The sequence below is a fragment of the Triturus cristatus genome, chromosome 5_2 (assembly GCF_964204655.1).
Source record: "Triturus cristatus chromosome 5_2, aTriCri1.1, whole genome shotgun sequence".
Classification (NCBI taxonomy): Eukaryota; Metazoa; Chordata; class Amphibia; order Caudata; family Salamandridae; genus Triturus; species Triturus cristatus.
Window position 1 is genome coordinate 390,267,078 of NC_140588.1, and position 25,856 is coordinate 390,292,933.

At 49.0% G+C, this 25,856-nt stretch overlaps 1 protein-coding gene across 1 annotated transcript in view; it reads right to left on the reverse strand.

Annotated features, from left to right (window-relative positions):
* The window catches only part of SNRNP48 (small nuclear ribonucleoprotein U11/U12 subunit 48), a 125,635-nt gene that overhangs the window by 14,012 nt on the left and 85,767 nt on the right, over positions 1-25,856 (reverse strand). Inside the window, exon 7 of the mRNA XM_085607256.1 lies at positions 12,314-12,441. Coding sequence (XP_085463382.1) covers positions 12,314-12,441 — 128 coding nt within the window. The remainder of the gene's footprint in view (positions 1-12,313; positions 12,442-25,856) is intronic.

Sequence of the window (25,856 nt, forward strand, 5' to 3'; positions counted from 1 at the left end):
AGTCCACAGTCCCCCAGAGGCTGATAGAGGTCAAAGTTAGGTATGACCTTACTCTCAAAAGTGGTAGCTTGGTCGAGCAGTAAGGCAGTACCTGTGGACAGTGTAAAGCATTTATTGTACACACTCAGTCAGCAAATGGTTTCACACACTCAATAACTGAACTCTAGGCCAATGGTTTATATATATAAAATATATGCTGGTTTTATTTTTAGAACCACAAAGGGAATAAAAATATACTTTTCTCAGAATGAGAGATTGAATATAAATACTTTTGCAATAAGCAATGGATTTTTGTAAACAGTCACAGTTGGTTGCAATAAACAATCCTATTTCCTAAACATAACAATGCATTGAGCTCAATGGTAAATTCAGGTTGTCTTGTAATAAATTACTTTTCAGATTACTTTTGAAATTCCAGGTCTGGCTCCTAGATCCAGCTCTGGGTCAGTACTCAGAATCAAGTGATGAAAGTCGACTTAATAACTGTAATGATTTTTAAATAATATTTAGCTATTTTAAAAGTTAGCACTTAGAAAATATTTCAAAGAAAACATTCAATGGATCTCTATGGCAAGAAATTCAAATTGCAGGTAGAGTACTTTATCGTTACTTTAGTAATCCAGGACTGGGTACCTAGACCCAGGACTGGGGTCCTTATCAGAAACAGGTAAGTAATTTCGTTTGCAGAAATGGTACGATTTTAAAAGAATATTTCAATTTTGCAAAAATAGACACTTAGAAGAAATTTCACAGAAAAGCAGACAATGGTTTCCTATGGAAGAAAAATGAGTTAGAGGTAAGTACAGTTGTGGACACTTTTCAGAGTCAGGGCTGGGCACCAAGATCCAGCACTGGGAGCTCACCTAAGAGCAGGTGAGTAAATTCGTTTTTGTCACTTGGCTGATTTTTAGTGAATATTTGCAGTTTTGAAAAGTTCACACTTAGAAGATTTTTCAAGAAAAAGCCAGTCAACGTTACTGTTTAAGGGTAAGTACCCGACTGGCAGAGTTGAAATTCCGGGCATAGACTCAGGGGTCCCCCAGTGTCAGGTAGGTACAGTTGGTTCACCCTCAGCGGTTTCAGGACGGCCGGGTGCAGAGAGAGTTAGGCCCAATGTTATCCTATGAGGGATAGGGGGGGCCTTGGTTGGTGGCTGCTGTCTGGCAAGTCACGCGGCTGTGGGAGCTGGGCTCCTGGTCACTTACTCAGGGCAAGTGGGGACGTAGGTGAGTGTAGAGAGTGCACTGCCAGGGCCACTCGGGCGGCTGGGTGCAGGGTGCTTTTGAGCCTTCGGGCGCTCAATGGAAGTCAATGGGAATGTTCCGGTTTGGAAAAAGGCTGCAAGCTCGGGGACGAGGATGCTTCAGATGCCACCACCACTTCGAGAGGTAAGTTGGGTAGTTGTAGGTTAGGTGGGTACCCCGGGATTGGGCACAGGGGGCCGGGTGCAGGGGTGCCTTTTGATGTCGGGAATCTTACCCTCTTGTTGATCGCGGTTGGGGAGGCACTCTGTTCTGAGGCTGCAGGCTTCTTCCGGAATGTCGAGGGGGGTCCTTGGGTGCCGGACTCGGGGTCACAGTCGCCGTGGGGTCGTCCTCAGGGTCTTTGTTCACTCCGGCACTGGCCAGGCTTGGCTGGTGCAGAGTGTGCTGGGTTCGCGGTTCCGGGCTGCTGCCAGGGGTTAGAGATAGGTTTCTGAGTAGAGCCTCTACTCATGGGAGTCCCAGGGGCTTTAGAGTTCAAAGGTAGCCAGGTCCTCCGGGGTTTTTGAGGTTGCTGGCCACAAGAGATGCCACGCTGGAGCAGGAGCAGGTTCGAGGGTCGACAGGCCGGTAGGGCTGGGGCCAAAGCAGTTGGTGTCTTCCTCTTTTTAGCAGCTGCAGGGCAGGTCTTTGTTCTTCTTGCTCTTCTTGTAGTTTCGAATCTGGGATCTGGGGAAGGAAGGTTCAGGGGGCCCCTAAATACTAGATTTAGGGGCGTTACAGGTAGGTGAAGGCCAGGGACCAATGGGTCCTTGTCCTGGGGTGATTACACCCCCTATCCTGCCTCTCTCCTGTGGGAGGGGGGCAGTAGCCTAATCCCGATAGGGTAGGGCCTCCCATCTTCAAGATGGCGAGAGCCCGGAGATGTGCTTCACCTCGCCTCCCCCACCTGAGGGGTGGGGTGGGCAGGCTGGCACATCCCCTGTCCTTGTATGGGGTTTCCGGCCAAGCTTCCTGCCAGAGTGGGGGGTTGCAGTGGCCTGGGGAAACTCCAACTGGCGGCATGCCTTTGAAGCTTCCCTTTGCTCATCCTGGGGGAGGAGATTTCTCACCTCACCCAGGATGTGCATTGTTGCAGGCCCGGGAGAGCAGGGGCTCTCCCACCCAGGGGTCCAGCAACGTGTCTGCTGTGTGGCAGCCTGGGCAGCCTCAGAGCAGACGTGGATTGTAGGTTAGCTGTAAGGGGGCATCTCTAAGATGCCCTCTGGGATGCTTAGTACATTAAATCCCACACTGGCATCAGTGTGGGTTTAATGTGCTGAGAAGTTTGATACCAAACTTCCCAGTCTTCAGTGTTGCCATTATGGTGCTGTGGAGCTCGTGTTTGACGAGCTCTCAGCACCATGTACTTGTAAAAGGCAGCACTGTACTTACAGTGCCCAGGAATGGACCTGGGTACTGTAGGGGCACAGGGCTCCTGCTCCTGTGCCCACACCATAGGCATAAGGCACCCAGCCAGAGGGGTGGCTGACATATGCCTTGGCAGTGTAGGTGATGGGCATGGCACACAGAGATGTGTGCCATGTCGACTCTTTGTTTTGTCCTGCACCCAGACACTCAGCCTGCAAAGGCAGTGTGTGTGTGTGTAAGGGTACAGGGCCTCTAAGGGTGGCACAATGAGTGCTGCAGCCCTTAGAGGCCTTCCCTGGTCACAAGGCCCTGGGTACCTAGGGTACCATTTACCAGGGGCTGACATGTGGCCAGGGTTTGCCATTTGGGAGTTTGTGTGTTTTAAGGAAGGAACATAGGCCCTGGGCACCTGATTGGCAGGAGCCCAGGGCACAACAAGGAAAAGTGCATCAGCTATTAGGCAAAAAAAAAAAGGGGGGGTTACTGCAACAGAAACCCACTTTCTCACATGGACGGACAACCAGGGGGGTCAATAGTGGAATCCCTACCAGTGTACACCTGGAAATTATAGACATATCCTGTCTTACTCTCGGACAACATGTACATCTTAATTCCGTAACGTGCCCTTTTGCTAGGAATGTATTGCCTAAAAAACAAGCTGCCCTTGAACAGGACCAAAGTCTCATCAACAGCTATTTCTTTCCCTGGAGTATAGATCTCTGAAAATCAATCTACAAAGTGATCAAGAACAGGCCAAATCTTAAGAAGATGGTCACAGTCAGGGTGATCTTGTGGCAATGCCCAAGCATTATCAACAAAATGCAGCATCCGAAGCAAAAGTAAATACCGATCACGACTCATAATTGCAGGAAATATGGCCGTTGCCATCAAGGGACTTGTAGATTAATATGAAGCCAGGGACGGCTTCCTTAACAAGCCCATCAAAAAAGTCAAATTCAGAAACGCCATCTCATCCAGATTTGTGGGAGTCCAACGGGTAGCTCTCAAGCGGGGTCCAAGTCTGGTACTGTTGTCCTTCAAAAACTGTTCAGCATACAAATTAGTCTGCTCAACAATCTTAGCCAAAAATACATCAATAAACTACTGCAAAAACTGTATAGGCAAAAACAATTCACAATCCACTCTACACCTTGCATCCCCACTAAAGGCAGGCAACACCAGCTGTACCATGTTTGCATCAACCCACAGTTCAGCACTTCCAGTAGGAAGCCCTGCAGCCTCAGGCTGCAATCCCGATGTCTCTTGCTGCACCATCGGCACATCAGTGTCCTCCTCTGAAACAGGCACTTCATCCGCACTGAGAGTAGCTTCATCATCAGATGATTCCTCGTAGACAAAAAAACTCACTGCCAGAACCTTGCACTCCCTCCTCTCCCTCAGACTCACTGTCAGTCTCATAATCCTGCTCAGAGGAAGATTCAAAAAGCGTACCAATAACCTGTTCAGCAGTAATTCTACAGCTAGCCATAATCCTTACTAATAAAGGTAACTTGTCTTAACAAGTCAACAACAAACACTTTGTAAAATAAGTAATAAACAAAATGTGGCTTTATCACAAAAGCCTATATACTCCAACACTGTACACGGCGAACCTGCTGCCAGGGGGGCTGTAACACCCCCCCGCCGGAGCAGAGGGCCACCTGCCACCCCGAAGCCTTCCCAGCCAACCCTATCGCGGCCATGTCTGCGGGGCAGAGTGAGATTCGACCGGCTCCGCGCCCTCCCCCGGGCACCCGTTCCCGGCCGCCCCTCGATTTACCGTTTGTGTTGCACACCTCTTATGATTTTTTCACATTCTTCACACGATAAGCTTGAACAAATCCAAAATATAACTTTTTAAAAAATACAAACCTATAGAGTTTGCCTGTGGGACACGGGACTGTCTGAGAAGCCTGCAGAGCGAAATAATGTGATACGTTACACTGTTTTTTTGATTCAAGAACTTATTCCATTATTTTTAGTGCACCCCTGATGAAGGGTCTTCCCGAAATGCGGGTGGGCTGGTGCTTGGCTGGCTGGGAGGGCTGTGCGGGCTGGCACTTGGCTGGCGGTATGCGTGGGGCAGTGTGGGTGGGCTGGCGATTGGCTGGCAGTGTGGGTGGGCTGGCGCTTGGCTGGCAGTGTGGTTGGGCTGGCGCTTGGCTGGCAGTGTGGGTGGGCTGGCGCTTGGCTGGCAGTGTGGGTGGGTTCTTTGGGTTGGCGCTTGGCTGGCGCTTGGCTGGCAGGGTGGGTGGGCTGGCGCTCGGCTGGCAGGGTGGGTGCGTGGGCTGGCGCTGGGGTGGGTGGGTCTGGGGCTGGGCTGGGGTGGGTGGGCTGGCATGGAGGGTGGATGGGCTGGTAGGGTGGGTGGATGGGCTGGCATCTGGCGCTGGGTGGGCTGGGTGAGTGGGCTGGCGCTGGGGTGAGTGGGCTGGCAGGGTGGGCTGGCATGGGGTGGGTGGGCTGGCACGGGGGTGGGCTGGTGGAGGGGTGGGCTGGCGCGGGTTGGCGCTGGGGTGGGCGGTCTGGCGCAGGGTTGAGTGGGTGGGTCTTAAGTTGGCACGTGGGTGGGTGGTCTGGGCTGGCATGGTGGGTGGATAGGTAGGTGGGCGGCTGGGGTGGGGGGGTGGGTGGGGGAGTGGGCTGGTGCTGGGCTGGCAGGGTGGGCAGGTCACAGGGGCTGGCAGGGTGGGTGGGCTGGTAGGGTGGGCGTCCTGGTGCTTGGCTGGCAGGGTGGGTGGGTGGGTGTCCTGGCGCTTGGCTGGCAGGGTGGGCGGTCTGGCGCTTGGCTGGCAGGGTGGGTGGGTGGATGGGTGGGCGCTTGGCTGGCTGGGTGGGCTGGCGGGTGGGCTGGCAGAGTGGGTGGGCACTGGGCTGGCAGAGTGGGCTGGCGCTGGGCTGGCAGGGTGGGCTGGCGCTGGCAGGGAGTACGGGCTGGTACTGGGCTGGCAGGGTGGACGGGCTGGCGCTTGGCTGGCAGGGTGGGCTGTCGCTTGGGTGTGTGGGCTGGCTTTTTTAGGCTGGCTTCTGGCGCTTGGGTGGGTGGGCTGGTGGGCTGGTGCTTGGGTGGGTGGGCTGGCGCCTGGGTGGGTGGCGCTTGGCTGGGTGGGCTGGCGCTTGGGTGGGTGGGTGGCTGGCACTTGGGTGGGTAGGTGGTTGGGTGGCTGGCACTTGGGTGGGTGGCGGTTGGGTGGGTGGGCAGCTGGTGCGTAGGTGGGGGCTGGCACATGGGTGGGGGGGCTAGCACGTGGGTGGGTTGGCGCTTGGGTGGGTGGGCTGGCATTTGGTGCTTGGCTGGCAGGGTGGGAGGGAGGGCTGGCAGGGTGGGAGGGCTGGCGCTTGGCTGGCAGGGTTGGCAGGGTAGGTGGGTGGGAGGGCTGGTGCTTGGCTGGCAGGGTGGGTGGGCTGGCGCATGGCGGCAGGGTGGGTGGGCCGGTGCTTGGCTGGCGGTGTGCTGGCGCTTGGCTGGCAGTGTGGGTGGGATGGTGCTTGGCTGGTGGTGTGCATGGGCTGGCATTTGGCTGGCAGTGTGTGAGTAGTGACTTGCTGCTGGTCATTCTTCTAATCAAACACCACTGCAGACACTATGTCAATCACCAGCTGGTGTGATTGCTGTGTCAGTCATATGGGCGTATGAAAGTGATGGGCCCTTGGCGCTGTCTGTTGTGAATGTTGTAATGTGCTGGGCCCGCGGCTGGTGGTGTGAATGGCCTTGTGTGTCACGTATGAAAGGTGTGTGAATGGCCTGTAAAGAGGTTGGTGCCTTGCAGTGGCTTTACAGCTCACAAGCTGCGAGTCATTGGTTCAGGTTTTTAACCTTTTAAATATTAACAGTGCATTTCCTTTTTGTGAAATCTCTTGTTAATAGAATTTTACGCTCTGAACCTTCACTCACCCTCGTGCCAAATCCAACCAGTACGTGTGAGTACTTAAGGAATTGTTCATTTTGAAGTCATATTTGTCTCCATCTCTCTCTGCCAGGGTGGACATTGTCTCCACATTGTCTGTGGATGCGAGTGGTGTGGTGTGAAAGTGTGTGTCAAGTATGAAAGGTGTGTGAATAGCCTGTAAAGAGGCGGGTGCCTCAGCCTGTTGTCTGTTCTTGTTGTACAGAACATCATGCATGGATTTGGTGCAGTAGTAAAACGAAAATGTTTCTGGTAAAAACACTAGACATTTTCTTTTTCAAAATCATAATGGGGAAGCAATAAAAAGGCTTCTCTCGAGTCCAGATTTAGATTGTTTTGGTTTATGCTCCATTATGTAGCACATTGTGCGTGCTGAGGTCACAGCAAAACAAACATGAAAGCATATCATGCTAATGGAATCCGCATCAATCCACAAATGCCCTACCACACAGCGTTCCTATACTTCTCCCATTAACAATAGAGACTCACTTGTCTGGCAAGGCTATCACTCCAGTAAAAGGAAAGGTGTTAAATGCAGCAAGGAAACATCAAGATTTTGCCCTACAAATTGACCCATTCTGGCTATGTCGGTAGCTGTGGAATTTAGGTCAGGGATCGGTCGGCACCCAGGGATTCCTGCCAGGCCCACAAATGTCTGAAAATAAGGCATCTAGGGTAGTCCGGGGTAGTGTGCTTGCATGTTTCCCACTAACGTTTCTTAACCAAAATGCCCTGCAAACACCAAACCTGGACTAAATTATAGATTTTCTTCATATTTATATGATGGGGAATTCTAGAATGTGTGAGGGTCCATACATTTCCTACCACCCAGTGTTCCCACACTTCTCCCAATAAACACAGTACCCCAATGTTCACCAAGCATTATTCACTTATATAATTACATAGGATGTCATAACAGCAATTTGCTATGGCTGTCAATTAGATAAAGATAAGTCAGAATTACAAAGGAGTAAATTTTCAAAAAGCAGAGTTATACTACACACCTCACAGATTACTAAAGCAGAAAACATTAGTCAGTGTTATGTGGAGAGGTCAATTATAATGCCTTCAACATCAGATACCCGAATATGGCCACAATATTTGGTTCAAGGAGATATATCCTCAGTATGTTGACCCTGGCAGGGTTAGCTAGATATTAAAAGATATTTGAAGAAGAAATGGTCCTTTATGGCAGCCCTGTGTGACATGGCAGGTTAGACTTGGTCACTAAAGATTCACATTACTGCTATTTATGTAATTTGCAGCATTCAACAGCAGGCACATTAACCTAATAAAATATCTGGCTCCTGCAATTAAAATAAAGATTTTTAAAGCAGATATATTATCTCACCAGGCTATAAGTTATAAGAAGCCAGTGCCCCTAGAAAGGCTGTAGGCTTGAGCAATGTCAATCAAATCCAAGTTGTATGCGATTTGAGATTACTCTGTCTGAGCCAACAGGCTAATAAATCCAGTATCTCGCATTAGAATCTGGAGATTTCTTGATTGGACATTGCTTCTGAAATGCTGGCAGGCTCAGGTAAAGACAGCCACTTAAGTATCAGGAATAAGAAAGGTCATGAAAGTTGCTGACTTAAGAACATGACTCAATGTTCTTCATAGTTATACAATCTTTTCAAACTGCAAATTCTTGTTTGACAGACCATGTGTGAAAGGTGAGAAGGGAATTGCCCTTTGCCCATTGAATTATGTGCCTCTCAGCTATGACTGTGAAATAGTTGGCACCACCTTTCACATCAGCTCCTCGCACACAACATTGTGTCGACACTCGGGGACTCATCATATCCCCTCTATTATTCAAAATCTACCGAAGCCCCTTACCAAACCTGATTACAATATTCAACCTCACCTGCTACGGACTATCAACCTCACCTGCTACGGACTATACAGATGACACAAATTATTTTAATTTAAAAAAATTTAAACTTGATGACTGCCTCCAGGATATAAAAACCATGGATGATGACTAACCAGCTAACGTCCAATAACACAATGATGGAGATATATAATTCAGGATTTGTAAAGTGCAGCAAATCACCCGTGAGGGTCTGAAGGCACTGAATTGTAGGCATGGGGAGATTAAGGGATTTGCCCAGAATCACAGGATTTTGACGTCGATGGCGAGACTAACCTGGTTCCCACAGACGCCGTAGTCGGCAACGCAGGCAGTAACGCCACATCCTCCAACTCCACCAATATTAACTCCAACAATATCAAGAGACCTTCGAAGGATGGCAAAAATACCACCCTACCACCAAACGGTCTAAGGAACAGGAGGCATCTCCAACAATATCAAGAGAAGTCAGAAAACTAGGGGAAACCATGGATTACGACCCCCTATTTGATACCACATGACAACGTCACAAAGAGCACCTTCTACACAATAAAACACTGTTGCATCTTCCATACTCTGGATGCAAACAAAAGCAACAACCCATCCTCACACTCATAATATCCTAGCTTGACTAAGTCAACAGACTATACTTTGGTACACCCGCATTCCTCATATATAAAATATAACTCTTACAAAATGAGGATGCAAAACATCTTCTCCGCAGTCACCCAAGAGAACAAATTACTCCAGTTTTGGGATTACTCCACTGGCTACCTACAGCTAGAAGAGCAATGTTCAAGGCACTTCGCACTGTGCGCAAAGCCTCTCAAGGAAAAGGATCACTGCTAAAATGTATATTAAATCAATACAAACAAAACAGGACACTGTGCTCTAGGCTTGCACCACTTATCCTACCATCTCACCATAAGAAATCCATAGGAAGCTCTGGTTTTTCAGCACAAGAAGCTAAGCTCTGGAACTCACTACCAGCCAACATTCGAAGCATCTGGGAGCATATACACTTCAGAAGACAGTTGAAAACATGGCTATTTCCAAGAACATTACACTACCCCAAATCCCACCTATAGAACCTGGAAAGACAACTGCCTCTTCCAACCCAAACTTCAGCATACAGTCCATAGATTGGAAACAAACCAATTAGCAAACTACTTTTTCTGATATGTATGCAAGGCAAGAAAGGCCCACCAATGGTTTTCCGGGGCATTATATAGTTATGTAATTTTATATGTAGCATTTCTGGCCCACACTAATACAAGCACCATAACACTCAGCAGCCAGCTGTAACTTGCATCTCTAACATTCACATAAAGACGTATCTGCTACATGGGCGGTCAAACAGTACTGTGCAGCCAATAATCCAGCCATCAAAAAATGATTAGGCATAGAATAACTGGAGAGTTTGGTCACACACTACTGGTCAATCGAAGGACTTTAATGTAGTTCACAACTGCAGATCCCAAATATCTATGCACTATGTCCATTTCCTAACATCTCACAGTGACACTTGAGACATGGAATGACAGTAACAGTATCTGTGGTGCTGTCAGATGCATCAAGGCCTTCTGTTTTGCATTGACAAAAAGAAAAAGAATCCTGACAGCGCAGATTAGCAATTTCAGTTTTCTTAGTCCTCGTTTTCCTTCCTTCCCATCTGGAGTTGTCTAAAGGCAGCACCAGAAAAGGAATTAAAATAAGCTTGCATTTCCAAGGTCTACTAGATGGCTATGAAAGTGTAACTTCCCGCCTCATGTTCTCACCTCTGCCATGCTTCCCCAGCCATAGTTTCCTAGGTCCTAGATGTTTGTCAAATATGCATAGATGAAACAGGACGCACTCTGATGGGATGGCTGGGAGGGTGTTTTGGAGTAGGGTCAGGGATTACTTTCCTTACTGGTGCCTTGCCTTCCTTGCCAACTAGGGAAACTGTCAAAAACACAGGGAGGGTAAAGCAGAATATGCCCAATCAGGTTTCAAGATAATGGGTTGCACAGGACTCCCTGGCCAAAAGCAACACCGATTATGCATCAAGCATTAAAGGACTTTTCTCAAGAATGTGAGGTATCCATGTTGCCACACTAAAGAGGAGTGTGATTGAGGTTCTTGAGAGATCAAGGACCTGGCTCAAGCTAAATAGAATGAGCATGATGTCCGAAGGGTATGAGATCAGCTAATTCCATACAACTTGGAAGAAAAATGTCACTAACCAGCTACAAATTTTTTACAGATCAAGACGGTTTTAAATTAAGATAAATTGTATCCTTCTGTCATCTAAGGCTGGATTAGGAAAGGCAGGTTTTATCAATGTATTCATTTTCCATCTACCTTGGGTGGAGTTGGTATGATTTATGTATGCAGCCGAAGCTCATAATGCCCTACAAGACACGACACCTTCAGATTGTATTCCTGCGTTCTCTAGAATTGTTTGTGAGCACAGCATAAAGAATATTTGGAAATACTCTTCAGAGGGGAGGTAGGCGACATGAGAGTCTAGTCTTGGGTCAAGCAGGAAAACTATGGAAAGCAACATTATCCCATGTTGTGGGGTGAATTTATTCTGAACGTATCTGTTCTTCGATTGTAAAAGTTGGAAAATTGGCATTAGTGGCGGAGTTCAAGGGAAAAGGCCAAGCTACACGCCATATTAAATACTTGAATGACACGAGTCTGCAGTTCCTCTCAATTTAAGAAGGAAAATAGTTATAAGTTTCTGTTAAGGTGCACTGCAGCCACTGGTGACAAAGGCGCCAGAAGACACCTGCGGAGGGTACCCTCTGGCAAAGCCTCAACATCTGCTTATTGGGGTCGGGCAATATCTGGTTTGGAAAGTAAAACTTAAAGAGCTTCCGCTCATTAATCCCAGCACTGGTACTCTCACTGTAGAACCCCCTTAGTTTCTATATCGGTGTCTTGAAGAAGAACGACATACACTTCGAATAAGTTTGAATTCCATGCTCACCACAAGACAGCATTAACAGAATGCCACAATCTGTTCAATCGGAGGCGAATTTTGTATTCGAGCATCAGCGTTGAGCATTCCAAAGGGAAAATGCAGCCTTAATCGTGAATTACATTTTTCAGCTCAACTAGACAGCCAGCATGTGTTTTGCGTCTGCAGTGCCACTTCCGGAAGACAATTCGTACACTATGAGAGCAAGCATGTTGAATTATAGCTGGGTTAAGCCACAAGACCCCCAATTATTGATGGGCCACTTCTTGGCACTGGGGGGCACTCGGGAGAAGAGGACAGGAGGGAATAAAGGAAAGCATCAACAGAAGCACCACAATTTGGCTGCCAATAAAACAACCATTGGCAAAGCCAATAGCTCTCGCCTATTGGCTTTGTCAATGTCTTTAGCCATGTTGTACATTTGCAGCATGGTTCAAAATACAAACAAAAATGGGCAATAAAACAGTCAGCACAGCTGCGTCATAGGGGTTTAAAAAAAATGTACTTTAAAACATGCTGCCCAGCAGTCGCACTGCTGTACAACATGGCTAAAAATGATTAATAAAGCCACATAGCTCTATTTGTTAATGGTTTTGAAGCTATGTTGTACAGAAGCTTGCTGCTGTGCAGCATGGTTAACATTCACATAAGCACTTTGATTTGGTATTTAATACATAAATAACAACACAAAAATATGGCTTTAACATTCCTCACAAATTATCGTAGTGAAATCAGTATTTAAAGAGCCAAATGCTTGCCTCGGAACTAACAGAGTAAACAGCGCAACCTCATCTAGGATATCTTCAGAGTGCCCAATTACATATAGAATAAGTATTAATAAGTATTAATTCTAATAGGTTTGTGGTAACAAAAACATGTTTGATAAAACAGAGTGGCAGATTAACAATGTCATGAAGGAACTGTCACATTTCTGCTCAGAGAAGAGACATATATGTACAAATCACTGTACCCTATTACAGATTTCATAGAATGCGATGAGCTTGCTGGTTCCTGGGTCTCTGTATCCTCAAGGTCATCTTTTCCTTGCAAGTGGTGGACGAGTTCTTCCATGTGAGAACTTATAACATCTCTAATCACCTGTAAACAAAAGCAAGGACTAATTAATATTTTGTTGAGCTCGTCACACAGTAAAAACATGCCATTAGTTGTAAATTACACAACTTTTAATTTAAATTGCTTTAGATGAGATTTTCTAATTTAAAATTATTAAACGTTATATTGCCTTCACTATGAGACTTACTAAACACTTCCATGCTTAATGTGAAACTTGTGAGAGGTATACATGAAATTGGGTAAGGGTGCGGGCATGAAGAAAAAGAAAAAACGTGCTAGTCTAATAATTTGATTACAAACTAAATTAAAGAACGATTATTGAATTGGAAAAAAAAGTAGTTTGTAAAGAATTTACACAAGAGTAGTAATAACGTGTAAAATCGAATATGCTACTTACCAGTATGCATCTGTTCTTGCCATGTAGGGCTGCTGACATTCATATCTGTGCATAGATCGCCGCCTAGTGTTGGGTCCGGATGATTGCACATTGTTGTCCTGGAAGAGTCTTCGAAGTATCACGAGATAGGTGGCTCCTCCCCTGGACTACAGTGCGCATGGGCATCCCCTCCATCCTTAGATTGTTTTTCTCCATTGTGGCATAGATGGAGTGTAATACAGTGAATGATGACCATGCTAACTAGTAATTATTGAATGCTACAGCTGCTACAGGTGCCGGGGAGGAGGGTGGGCGATATGAATGTCAGCAGCCCTACATGGCAAGAACAGATGCATACTGGTAAGTAGCATATTCGGTTCGAGGCATGTGGGCTGCTGAATTCATATCTGTGCATAGATTATATAGCAGTCCCTCCATTTAGCGGCGGCTTCCCGTGCCAGCTGCAGCAGTCTGAAAAAGAGTTTTGAGAACAGCCTGTCCTACAGCTGCCTGCTGTCTTGAGTGTACATCTACACAGTAGTGCTTGGTAAATGTATGTATAGTGGACCATGTGGCTGCTCTACATATCTCCTCTAAAGGAATATTTCCCAGGAAAGCCATGGAGGCCCCCAACATTTGTGTAGAGTGGGCCCTTGGAGGAATTGTTAGTGTGCGCTTCGCTTTTTCATAGAAAATCTGTATACACTTAACTATCCACCTAGCTATTCCTGCTTTGGAAATGGGGTTGCCTTTGTGTTGTGGAGAAAAGGCAACAAACAGTTGTTTTGTTTTCCTGAAATTTTGTGTTCTGTCAATATAGTACAGGAGAGCTCTTTTGATATCAAGTGTGTGGAGCATTCTCTCTGTGACATTCTCAGGATTAGGATAAAAAACTGGTAGTTCTATGGATTGGTTCATATGGAACTGCGAAATTACCTTGGGCATGAAAGTAGGGTTGGTGCGTAGTACGACCCTGTTGGCATGAATCTGTATAAAGGGCTCTTGAATGGTTAGTGCCTGAAGTTCACTAACTCTTCTTAGTGAAGTAATGGCAACCAGGAAAGCTACTTTCCATGTCAGAAATTGAATCTCACAAGAGTGTAGAGGTTCAAAAGGTGGTCCCATCAGTCTGGTGAGGACCACATTTAGGTTCCAGACTGGTGAAGGAGGGTGTCTTGGAGGAATGACACGTTTGAGTCCCTCCAAGAAAGCTCTGATGGCAGGCACTTTGAACAGTGAGAGGTGCTGCCGGTTCTGAAGGTAAGCTGCCAGTGCAGTTAAATGTATACGGATGGAATTGTATGCTAGAATGCATCGGTATTGATTATGCTACTTACCAGTATGCATCTGTTCTTGGCATGTAGGGCTGCTGACATTCATATCTGTGCATAGATCGCCGCCTAGTGTTGGGTCCGGATGTTTGCACGTTGTTGTCCTGGAAGAGTCTTCGAAGTATCCTTGGATAGGTGACTCCTCCCCTGGACTACAGTGCGCATGGGCATCCTCTCCATCCTCAGATTGTTTTTCGCCATTGTGGCAGTGATGGAGTAGATACAGAAAGTGATGACCATGCTTGCAGTAATTCTGAGAGCTGCAGCTGCGACAGGCGCCGGGGAGGAGGGAGGGCGATATGAATGTCAGCAGCCCTACATGCCAAGAACAGATGCATACTGGTAAGTAGCATAATCAGTTCGAGGCATGTGGGCTGCTGAATTCATATCTGTGCATAGAATACATAGCAGTGCCCTCTATTAGCGGCGGCTACCCGTGCCAGCTGCAGCGGTCTGAAAAAGCGTCTTGAGAACAGCCTGTCCTACAGCTGCCTGCTGTTTTGACTGCACATCTACACAATAGTGTTTTGTAAATGTGCGTGTAGTGGACCATGTGGCTGCTCTGCATATATCATGCAGGGGAATATTTCCTAGGAAGGCCATGGAAGCCCCCAACTTACGTGTTGAGTGGGCTCGTGGTGGAATAGTTAATGTGCGTTTTGCCTTTTGATAACAGATTTGAATACACTTAACTATCCATCTGGCTAACCCTGCTTTGGAGATGGCGTTACCTTTGTGGTGTGGGGCAAAGGCAACGAACAGTTGTTTTGTCTTCCTGAATGGTTTAGTCCTGTCGATGTAGTACATGAGGGCCCTCCGTACATCTAGTGTATGTAGTGCCCTTTCTGCAACAGTTTGTGGGTTTTGGAAGAAAACGGGCAGTTCAATAGTCTGATTCATGTGGAACTGCGATATTACCTTGGGCATGAATTTGGGGTTGGTACGTAGTACGACCCTGTTGGCGTGAACCTGTATAAATGGCTCTTGAACGGTTAGTGCCTGGAGTTCACTAACTCTTCGTAGGGAAGTGATCGCTACTAGGAAGGCCACTTTCCAGGTAAGGAATTGAATCTCGCAGGAGTGTAGAGGTTCAAAGGGTGGACCCATCAGGCGTGTGAGGACCAAGTTGAGGTTCCACATTGGAGCCGGTGGGTGACTAGGTGGAATGACTCGTTTGAGCCCTTCCAAGAATGCTTTGATGGCAGGCACTCTGAATAGAGAGAGGTGCTGCCTGGTTTGCAGATAGGCTGATATTGCGGTCAAATGGACACGTATAGAGGTGTACGCCAGATTGCATCGGTATAGGTGTAAGAGGTAACAGATGATGTTGTGGATGGATGCGTCCAGCGGGTTGATGTCATTATTGCCGCAATAAATGACGAACCTTTTCCATTTGGCTGCATAGCAAGCCCTGGTAGTGGGTCTCCTGGCCTCCTTGATGATGTCCATACAGTCAGGTGGCAGGTTGAGATAGCCAAACTCTAGGACTTCAGGAGCCAGATCGCCAGGTTCAGCTGTTGCGGATCTGGGTGCTGAACCTCTCCATGGTTCTGCGTCAAATGCGCGGGTTTGATCCGCAGCCTTTGATGCGGCACCACGGAAAGTTCGAGGAAGGTGGTGTACCACGGCTGGCGTGCCCACGTGGGAGCAACTAGGACGAGTGTCAGGGAGTGTTGTCGTAGTTTGCGAGCCACCAGCGGTATCAGCGGCGCTGGGGGAAAAGCGTACGCAAATCTGCCGGACCAGTTCATCCATATCGCATTGCCCTGCGACTGCGGATGTGGGAATCTGGCGGCGAAGCTTTGGCATTTTGCGTTTTCGCTTGTCGCGAATAGGTCTATTTCTGGATGACCCCACTGCTGGAAGTACGGTTGGAGTACTGATGGGTGTAACTCCCACTCGTGCATCTGGTGGCTGTGTCTGCTGAGCAGATCCGCCATCTGGTTGTCCTTGCCAGGGAGGTGTTCCGCCATGAGGAACATGTTCCTCTGAATGGCCCACTTCCACATGCTCTGAGCCAGATGAGACAACTGTGGAGAGTGTGTCCCTCCCTGCTTCTGTATGTAGTACATGGCAGTCATGTTGTCCGTCCGGATCAACACGACTTTGTTGCACAGATGTACTTTGAATGCCTTCATGGCCAGGAAGATTGCCATCAGTTCCAGAAGGTTGATGTGCATCTTCTTCTGTTGTGTCGTCCATAGTCCCTGCACTGTGTAGTGGAGTACATGAGCTCCCCATCCCTGGAGAGACGCGTCCGCTGTCAGTACTATTTGCGGAACAGGCTCTTGGAACGGTCGGCCCTTGCAAAGGTTTTGTGGATTCCACCAATGCAGAGAGTTGTATGCCCGACCGCTCACCAACACTAGGTCTTTCAACTGTCCTTGAGCCTGATACCACTGACGTGCTAGGCACTCCTGAAGTGGGCGCATATGTAACCTCGCGTGCGGGACTATGAAGATGCAGGAGGCCATCATGCCTATCAACTGCATAAACGCTCGCGCTGGAAGCGAGTGATTGGGTTTGAACTTGGAGATCAGCAGTTGTATGCTGTTGATCCTCACTAAATTTGGCTGAGCTGTGGCCGCCAGAGTGTCTATAGTCGCACCTAGGTACTGTTGTACGTGTGCGGGCTGGAGATGGGACTTTGGGTAATTTAGTGAGAATCCCAGACTGTGAAGAAGGTGAATGGTGCGGGACATGTGGCTTGCACATTGCTGGGCTGACTTCGCTTGAACGAGCCAGTCGTCTAGGTAGGGGTAGACGTGTATATGCTGCCTCCGTAAATGTGCTGCCACCGTAGCTAGGCACTTCGTGAAAACCCTGGGCGCTGTTGTCACGCCGAAGGGAAGGACTTTGAACTGATAGTGCTGCCCCTGAACAGTGAACCTGAGGTATTTTTTGTGTGAGGGGTGGATGGGTATGTGAAAATACGCATCCTTGAGGTCCAGTGAGGCTAGGAAGTCTCCCTGCTTGAGAAGCGGAAGGACTTGCTGTAGGGTGAGCATGTGAAAGTGCTCTGAAAGAATGTACTGGTTCAGGGGTCTCAGGTCTAATATAGGCCTGAGCGACCCGTCCTTCTTTGGAATTAAAAAGTAGAGGGAGTAAACCCCCGTACCCTGCTCGTGGATGGGGACGACCTCTATAGCGCCTTTTAGAAGCATACTTTGCACCTCTTGCTGTAAGAGCGTTAAGTGCTCTGAGGACATAGGACGGTTTCTTGGTGGTATTGTGGGTGGAGTGGAGGTTAACTCCAGACAGTAACCGTATTTTACAATATCTTTGACCCACCTGTCCGTGGTGATGGAGTTCCACGTGGACAGGAACCTTTGTAGTCTTCCCCCGACAGGTGTTATGTGGTCGGGAGGAAGGGAGAGGGCGTCACTGCTTGTTCTTGGGGGAGGACCTAGTGTTGCCGTAGCCACGTCCTCTGCCCTTTGTACTGGAGCCACGATATCCACCTCGGGTGTTTTTATCGTAGGTGGTCTGTGTATTGCCTTTGTTATACGTTTGTTGTGACCCCTGTCCTCTACCTGCCCCCTTGTTTCCGGGGCGACGAAAGGAGCCGCTCCGAAAGGACTGAGTTTGGAGGGCGCCCATGGACTTTGCAGTGTCCGTGTCCTTTTTTATCTTTGAGGGTGGTGTCAACCTCTGGGCCGAATAAATAGTCGGGGTTGACGGGCTGGTTCAGTATGTTGTTTTGTACCTCAGGCTTGAATCCTGAGATTCGTAGCCAGGCATGTCGTCGCAGCATGACGCTTGTGTTTATGGCCCTGGCAGCCGTGTCTGCAGCATCTAGTGCACATTTGATGGAAGCATTTGTGAGTAGCTGTCCCTCTCTGATAAGAATTTCTGCACCTTCTTTGAACTGGTCAGGGAGATGTTGGAGTAGTTGCTCCAATGTGTCATAGTGCGCTCTATCGTAGCGAGCGAGGAGCGCTTGAGTGTTGGCTATGCGCCATATGTTGGCAGCCTGGGCGGCAACTCGCTTGCCGGAGGTCTCTAGCACCTTGGACTCTTTGTCCGGGGGAGGAGCGTCACCTGTCGTTTGCGAGTGTGCCCTCTTGCGAGCATTCGCTACGACGATGGAGTCGAGTGGTAATTGTCCTTTGATGTAAGTAGGATCCCCAGGTGCTGATCTGTATTTTTTATCAATCCTGGGGTTTATCACTCGTGCCCTGGTGGGTTCCTTGAAAATGTCCTTAGCTGGTTTGAGGACCCCCTTCAGCTTTGGCAGAGTTTTTACATGTCTTTCTGAGGATGCAAAAGTGTCCATTAGAAAGTCATCCTCGATGGTATCTGAGTGAAGCTGTACCCCATGGTTATTTGCAGCACGTTCAATAAGAGCGTTGAACGCCGCAGTATCCTCCGTGGGAGATGTTTTTGCCCCATAGAGTTGTGGGTCCTGTGTATCGAGAGGTGCACTGGGGTCTGCAGGGTCGCCCCAAGTTTGATCAGGGTCCTGCTGGTCATCAGGGTCTGTGTCTACATGGTAGGGTGCTTGGTCATCCATGTAGTCCTCCAATGCATCCGTGTCGGAGCGTGTGGGGGAGAACCGGTGTGGATCCTGGTAGGAGGAATGGAACGGTTCATAAAGGAGAGGTTCCGATTCCACAGGCAGCTTCCTTTTTAGTGGGATCCTGAAAGGGTCCAATGGCGGTTCCGAAGTTATCCTTCGGTCGTGGAGAATCAGCCTGCCAGTGTCGGCGTCGATGACGGAGACGTCTCGTCCGGTGGAACCGGAGGCTGGGTAACCCGTGTCCTGAGTTGGAACATCTTCGGGATTGTTGACGGAGGCAAGCCGAAGGTAATGTTGGCTGGCCCCGTAGAGGTTGCTGGAGCTCCGATCGGGCCGGAACCCGACGGGTCTTTGAGGGCCGCCGTGGTTTTGTTGCTTTGCGTCGCAGCAGGCCGCACTTGGGGCGTCTTTGAGGCTTTGGCACCGGGCAGGTTCGTAGAGCCGGGCGTGGATTTTTTCGGTGCTGGCGGGTCCTCGAGTCGAGGTGTGGAGATCACCGTCGACGTCCTCGATACGTGAGGCATCGGCGTCGTCGAGGGAGCGACGCGAGGAGAAGCAGGCGGTATTGCCCTCGGTGTCGTTGGCGTCGGCAGCCGAGTAGGTTTCTCGGTGCCGATGGCCTTTTTCCGTTTGTCGACTCCGATGTCGCCCGATTCCAGTTCGGCACCGAAGTCCCTCTTGGTGCGGTCGGTGCCGACGCGTTGCGCTGACGTCGAAGGCGTGGAAGGCCTCGATCCGACCAGCGCCACTTTCAGTTTCGGTTTCGTATGAACCGGAGCAGCTTTCGGTTTCGGTTTTGTGGTAGGGAAACCAGCTGGCTTATGCAGCAATGGCTGCCGCTGAACGTCCGAGGCCGGGCCCGAGGGCGGGGCCGAAGAACTACGGGATGGGTCTCGGGTAAGGCCCGAAGGCGATCCCTCGACCGGAGCCAAAGGCTGTGGCGCTGGTGTTTCTTCGGTTTGAACAGGTAGGCCTTGTTTATCATTGGAGCTACTCTCTTCGGCCCCTAAGGCCTCCTCGTCGTCTCCTACCTCGGTGTCGTCTTCACCTCTGTGGAAGAGTGACTTGTCGCCCTCGTCCGATCCGGGGTAGTGTTCGGAAACGGGACTGGAGGGTATGACTTCTAATTCTTCGACGTCGGCCTCGTCGAAGATGTCTGTTGGGGCCGGTGCCGCGTGCCGCGCCTCGAGTCTCGCCGCTCTTCGGTTCCTTAGAGTCTTCTTGGAACGGAACCGGGCACAGGCCATGCATGTCGATTCGTCGTGGTCCGGCGAAAGGCATTTGTTGCACACCGGATGGACGTCGATGTGTGGGTACTTCGCATTGCATACCGGACACCTTTTGAATGGCGTCCTGGATTCCATCGTCGAAGTAGTCGATGGACAGGTAAATGCGAAAGAAGTCGGTGCTGAAAGTTAGTAAACTAACAAAATGCTATCGAAACCCGATCGATAAACAGTACCGACGCGAACTAAAGGCCTTTTGGCCTCGACCAAATATTTTCCTAACTTGAGCTAAGATAGCACATCCGAACCCAATGGCGGAAAAAAACAATCTGAGGATGGAGAGGATGCCCATGCGCACTGTAGTCCAGGGGAGGAGTCACCTATCCAAGGATACTTCGAAGACTCTTCCAGGACAACAACGTGCAAACATCCGGACCCAACACTAGGCGGCGATCTATGCACAGATATGAATTCAGCAGCCCACATGCCTCGAACAAAAGTGTAATAGATAACAGATAATGTTTTACGTTGATGCATCCAGCGGATTGATGTCATTTTTACAATAAACGACAAATCTTTTCCACTTAGCCGCGTAGCAGGCTCTGGTAGTGGGTCTCCGTGCCTCCTTGATGATATTCATACATTCTGGAGGCAAGTTTAGGTAGCCAAATTCTAAGATCTCAGGAGCCAGATCGCTAGGTTCAGCTGTTGCGGATCTGGGTGCTGAATCTCGCCATGGCTCTGCGTTAAAAGCGTGGGTGTTAGCCGCAGTCGTTGATGCGGTACCATGGAGAGTTCCAGAAATGTGGTGTGCCATGGTTGGCGTGCCCACGTTGGAGCAACCAGGATGAGCGTCATTGAGTGTTGTCTCAGTTTGCGTGCCACCAGCGGTATTAATGGTGCTGGGGGAAAAGCGTACGCAAATCTGCCTGACCAGTTCATCCATATTGCATTGCCCTGTGACTGTGGAAGTGGGAACCTGGCGGCAAAGTTTTGGCATTTTGCGTTTTCCCTTGTGGCGAATAGGTCTATCTCTGGATGACCCCACCGTTGGAAGTACGGTTGTAGTACTGACGGATGTATCTCCCACTCTATATTTGGTGGCTGTGTCTGCTGAGCAGATCCGCCATCTGGTTGTCCTTGCCTGGGAGGTGTTCCGCCATGAGGAAGATGTTCCTCTGAATGGCCCACTTCCACATGCTCTGAGCCAGATGAGACAACTGTGGAGAGTGTGTCCCTCCCTGCTTTTGTATGTAGTACATGGCGGTCACGTCTGTCCGGATCAACACGACTTTGTTGCACAAGTGTACTTTGAATGCCTTCATTGCAAGGAAGATTGCCATGAGTTCCAGAAGGTTGATGTGCATCCTCCTTTGCTGTGTCGTCCATAGTCCCTGCACTGTGTAATTGAGTACATGAGCTCCCCATCCCTGGAGAGACGCGTCCGCCGTCAGTGTGATTTGTGGGACAGGTTCTCGGAACAGTCGGCCCTTGCAAAGGTTTTGTGGATTCCACCAATGCAGAGAGTTGTATGCCCGACCGCTCACCAACCCTAGGTCCTTCAATTGTCCGTGAGCCTGATTCCACTGACGTGCCAAGCAATCCTGAAGCGGACGCATATGTAGCCTCGCGTGCGGGACTATGAAGATGCAGGAGGCCATCATGCCTATCAACTGCATAAACACTCGTGCCGGTAGTGAGTGTTGAGGTTTGAACTTTTTTATGAGCAACTGCATGCTGTTGATCCGCACTGAATTGGGCTGTGCCTTGGCTGCCAGAGTGAATATGGTCGCGCCTAGGTACTGCTGTACGTGGGTGGGTTGAAGGTGGAACTTTGGATAATTCAGGGAGAATCCAAGGCTGTGAAGAAGGTGAATGGTGTGGGTCATGTGGTTGGCACACTGCTGGGCCGACTTTCCCTGGATAAGCCAGTCGTCCAGATAAGGATAGACATGTATGTGCTGTCTCCTTAAGTGCGCCGCCACTGTTGTCAGGCACTTGGTGAACACTCTGGGTGCCGTTGTCACTGCGAAAGGGAGGACTTTGAACTGGTAATGTTGATTGAGAACAGTGAACCCGAGATATTTTCTGTGTGATGGGTGCATGGGTATATGGAAATGCGCATCTTTGAGATCTAGTGTGGCGAGAAAGTCTCCCTGCTTGAGCAACGGCAGCACCTGTTGCAAGGTGAGCATGTGAAAGTGCTCTGACCGAATGTAACGGTTTACAGGTCTTAAATCCAGTATGGGCCTGAGAGACCCGTCCTTTTTGGGGATTAGAAAATACAGTGAGTACACTCCTGATCCCTGTTCGTCTGCTGGCACGAGTTCTATGGCTCCTTTTTGGAGCATACTGAGAACTTCCTGGTGTAATAAGTGCAAGTGCTCTGAGGACATAGGACGGTGTCTTGGTGGTATGTTTGGTAGAGTGGATGTGAGCTCCAGACAATAACCGTACTGGACAATGTCTCTCACCCACCTGTCTGTAGTGATGGACTTCCAGACCGGAAGGAACTCTTGGAGTCTCCCCCCGACAGGTGTTAAGTGGTCGGGGGGCAGTGACAAGGCGTCACGGTTTGTTGGTGGCGGAGGACCTGGAGCTGTCGTTTCCTCGGCCTCTGCCCTTGACGTTGTTTCCACGGTATCCACCTCCGTTATTCTTATTATAGGTGGTCCGTGTACCTTGTTTAGTGTAATGCGACTGTTGGGAGTTCTGGCCTCTAGATGGTCCTCTGTTGGTAGAGCGACGAAAGGACCCACCCCTAAACTGCTGTGATTGCAGAGCCCCCATAGACTTTGCAGTCTCTATCTTTCTTGATCTTCTCTAGGGTGGTGTCAACTTCGGGGCCAAAAAGGGAGTCAGGGTTGACAGGTTGATTGAGTATCGTTGTTTGTATCTCTGGTTTGAATCCTGAGATTCTCAACCAAGCATGCCGTCTTAACATGACGCTGGTGTTAATAGCCCTAGCTGCAGTGTCCGCTACGTCAAGAGCGCACTTAATGAAAGCTTTGCTTATGAGCTTCCCTTCTGTAATAAGCGACTCTGCCCCTTCCTTGAACTGATATGGGAGGTGTTGTAGCAGTGTCTCTAGGGTTTCATAATGCGCCCTGTCGTATCGAGCCAGAAGTGCCTGAGTGTTGGCAATTCTCCAGATGTTAGCTGCCTGTGCAGCAACTCTTTTCCCTGAAGTTTCCAAGATCTTAGACTCCTTGTCAGGGGGAGGAGCATCACCCGTTGTCTGTGAATTGGCTCTCTTCCGAGCATTGGACACCACCAACGAGTCCAAAGGCAACTGGCCTCGTATGTAGGTAGGGTCCACAGGAGCTGGCCTATATTTTTTGTCAATCCTAGGATTTAGTACTCTCGCCCTTGTGGTCTCCTTAAAAATGTCATTAGCCGGTTTTAGGACCCCCTTCAGCATGGGCAGAGTCTTAATAGATCTTTCGGAGGTAGAGAAGGTATCCATCAGAAAATCATTCTCAATAGGATCAGTATGGAGCTGTACATCATGATTTTTAGCTGCTCTCTCAATCAAGGCATTGAAAGCAGCAGTATCCTCAGTAGGAGATGATTTTACCACATATGCCTGCGTGTCTGGAGCGGTATGTGGGTCCCCTGTACCAATATCGTCTACCAAAGGTAGGTTTTGATCTTCAGGGTCAGTGTCCGCAGGATAAGTGTCCTCAATATCACCAGCATCCCCTGCATCCTCATCAAATTGTGTGGGTGAGAATGACTGAGGCTCCTGGTCATAATAGTGAACATGTTTTACTAGAACTGGTGACGTGGTCCTATTCTTCTTCAATGGAATTTTGTATGGCTCCATTGATTTCTCTGGCAGTATCTTTCGTTTATATATTGACAGTCTACCAGTCTCCGCATCGATAAACTGCCTTGGCTCCTCATCTTCCTGAGGGACTTCGACAGCTCTCTGCCCCATCGGCACTCCTGTTGGTGCTTCGACAGATTTCTTCGGGTCGACCCCTTTTTGCGTCTCGAGACCCTTCTTTGCGTCGAACATCTTCGGTCGTACCGCCGGTGGTAGTCCGAATTTTATGTGAGTCGACGCGATGTGAACTGTGCTGACAGTCTTCGGCTGCGGGGGTGCTTTTGCGCCGAGCATGAAAGCCGTGTCGTGGATGCGGAGTAACGACTCCGACACCTTCTTGAGGAGGGGAGACGGGGTTGTTGAGTCGACACGTTCCGTCGATACCCTCTTGGACGTGGCATCTAACCCCGAACCAGACACCGTTTTCTCGACACGAGGACCGGGATGGCTCGGCCGTCGCGAGGCGCTCTGTATTTTTGTGTCGACGATCCTCGGCGCCGACGTTTTCGGGTCGGCAACCTTGACCTTGGTTGTCGGCGCCGCCTTCGGCTCGACGTCCCCATGAAGTCTCCGTGCGTCGACGGCCTTCTTTTGTTTGGTCGGCTCCGAGGCCTTGTTGCCGATGAGAGACTCTTTCACTTTCGGTTTCGAGGTAGGTGCCTGTGCCTTCAGTTTCGATTTCTTTTGATCGAATGATGGTTCTTTTGATACCGATGGCTCTTTGGGGTAGTTCGTAGCCGGGCCTTTATGCGGGGATGTCGAACGAGAGGAATTATCTTGGGTAAGGCCTTGTGGCGATCCCTCGACCTGAGCCTTATCGAGTGTCTCGTTGGGTCCTGTACCGACATGTGGGCCTAGCTCATCTTCTGAGCCATCTTCCTCGGCCCCAAGGGCCTCCTCGTCGTCTCCTACCTCTTCGACGACACCATCTTCCTGTTCGCATAGTATACGGTCGTCTTCGGCATCATAGTCGGATTCGCGCTCCGAATCCGGATCCGAGAGCTCCCCCCGAACTTCAAGGTCCACGACCTCCTCATCTTCCGTCCCAAAGATGTTGTCCGGGTTCGGCGTCGCTTTCTGCGCCTCGAGCCGAGCTGCTCGACGAATGCGAAGGGTCTTCTTCGATCGAAACCTGAACACGCCATACAGGTGGCTTAGTCGTGGTTTGGAGAGAGGCACTTGTTGCACACCGGGTGCACGTCGAAGCAAGCATACTTAGCGTTGCAAAGAGGACAACGCTTAAAAGGGCTATTCGATGTCTTTGGATCCATGTTGATGATCTACTCGAGAACGCCCTCGACAAATATACTTGGTGCCGAACGAAAACAATACCGACGAATGTAAAGGCCTAAATACTCAAAGAGCTAAGATTAGGACATCCGAACCCAATGGCGGAAAAAAACTATCTAAGGATGGAGGGGATGCCCATGCGCACTGTTGTCCAGGGGAGGAGCCACCTATCTCGTGATACTTCGAAGACTCTTCCAGGACAACAATGTGCAATCATCCGGACCCAACACTAGGCGGCGATCTATGCACAGATATGAATTCAGCAGCCCACATGCCTCGAACGTAATGGTTCAACATGAAAGATGAACAAGCAGAACTAAAGTACCAAGTAAGAAGTTCTTGAAATGCAAGCCAATAAGAATTTGGCGATCGGAAAAGCAGTGATTCCGTGTAAGATAAGGAATTGAAATAAAAAACGGAGTACAAAAATAAAAAATGTCTTTTAAAAGCCAAATATAATACTGACAATTTGAACAAAGTGACATTGGTCTCTTGTGTCATTTCCAAAGCAAGTTAAATCATAAAAAAATCTGAAACTAGGTCAATATTGAGAAGGACTTTGTCCTTTTGGAATGTACAGACTCATTTATAAATTGTAACCCTACATGAGGTGAATGTAAAGTAGTTTATTTTGCTTTTCAATACGTTTGGAGCAGTCATAAAATTTAAAAGTAAAAACAATTGAACACATTAGAAAAATATATTTTAAAAAATGACATTTCTTGTAACAGATAAAAAACTTGCAACAAAAATGTCATGTTATAGTATTCTGGCAAGACTAAGTGAATGGTTTTGATTTTGTCAGACCTATTAAGTACCGTTTGTAAGAAAGTGGGTTTCTGTTGCAGTAACCCTCCCCTTTTTTGCC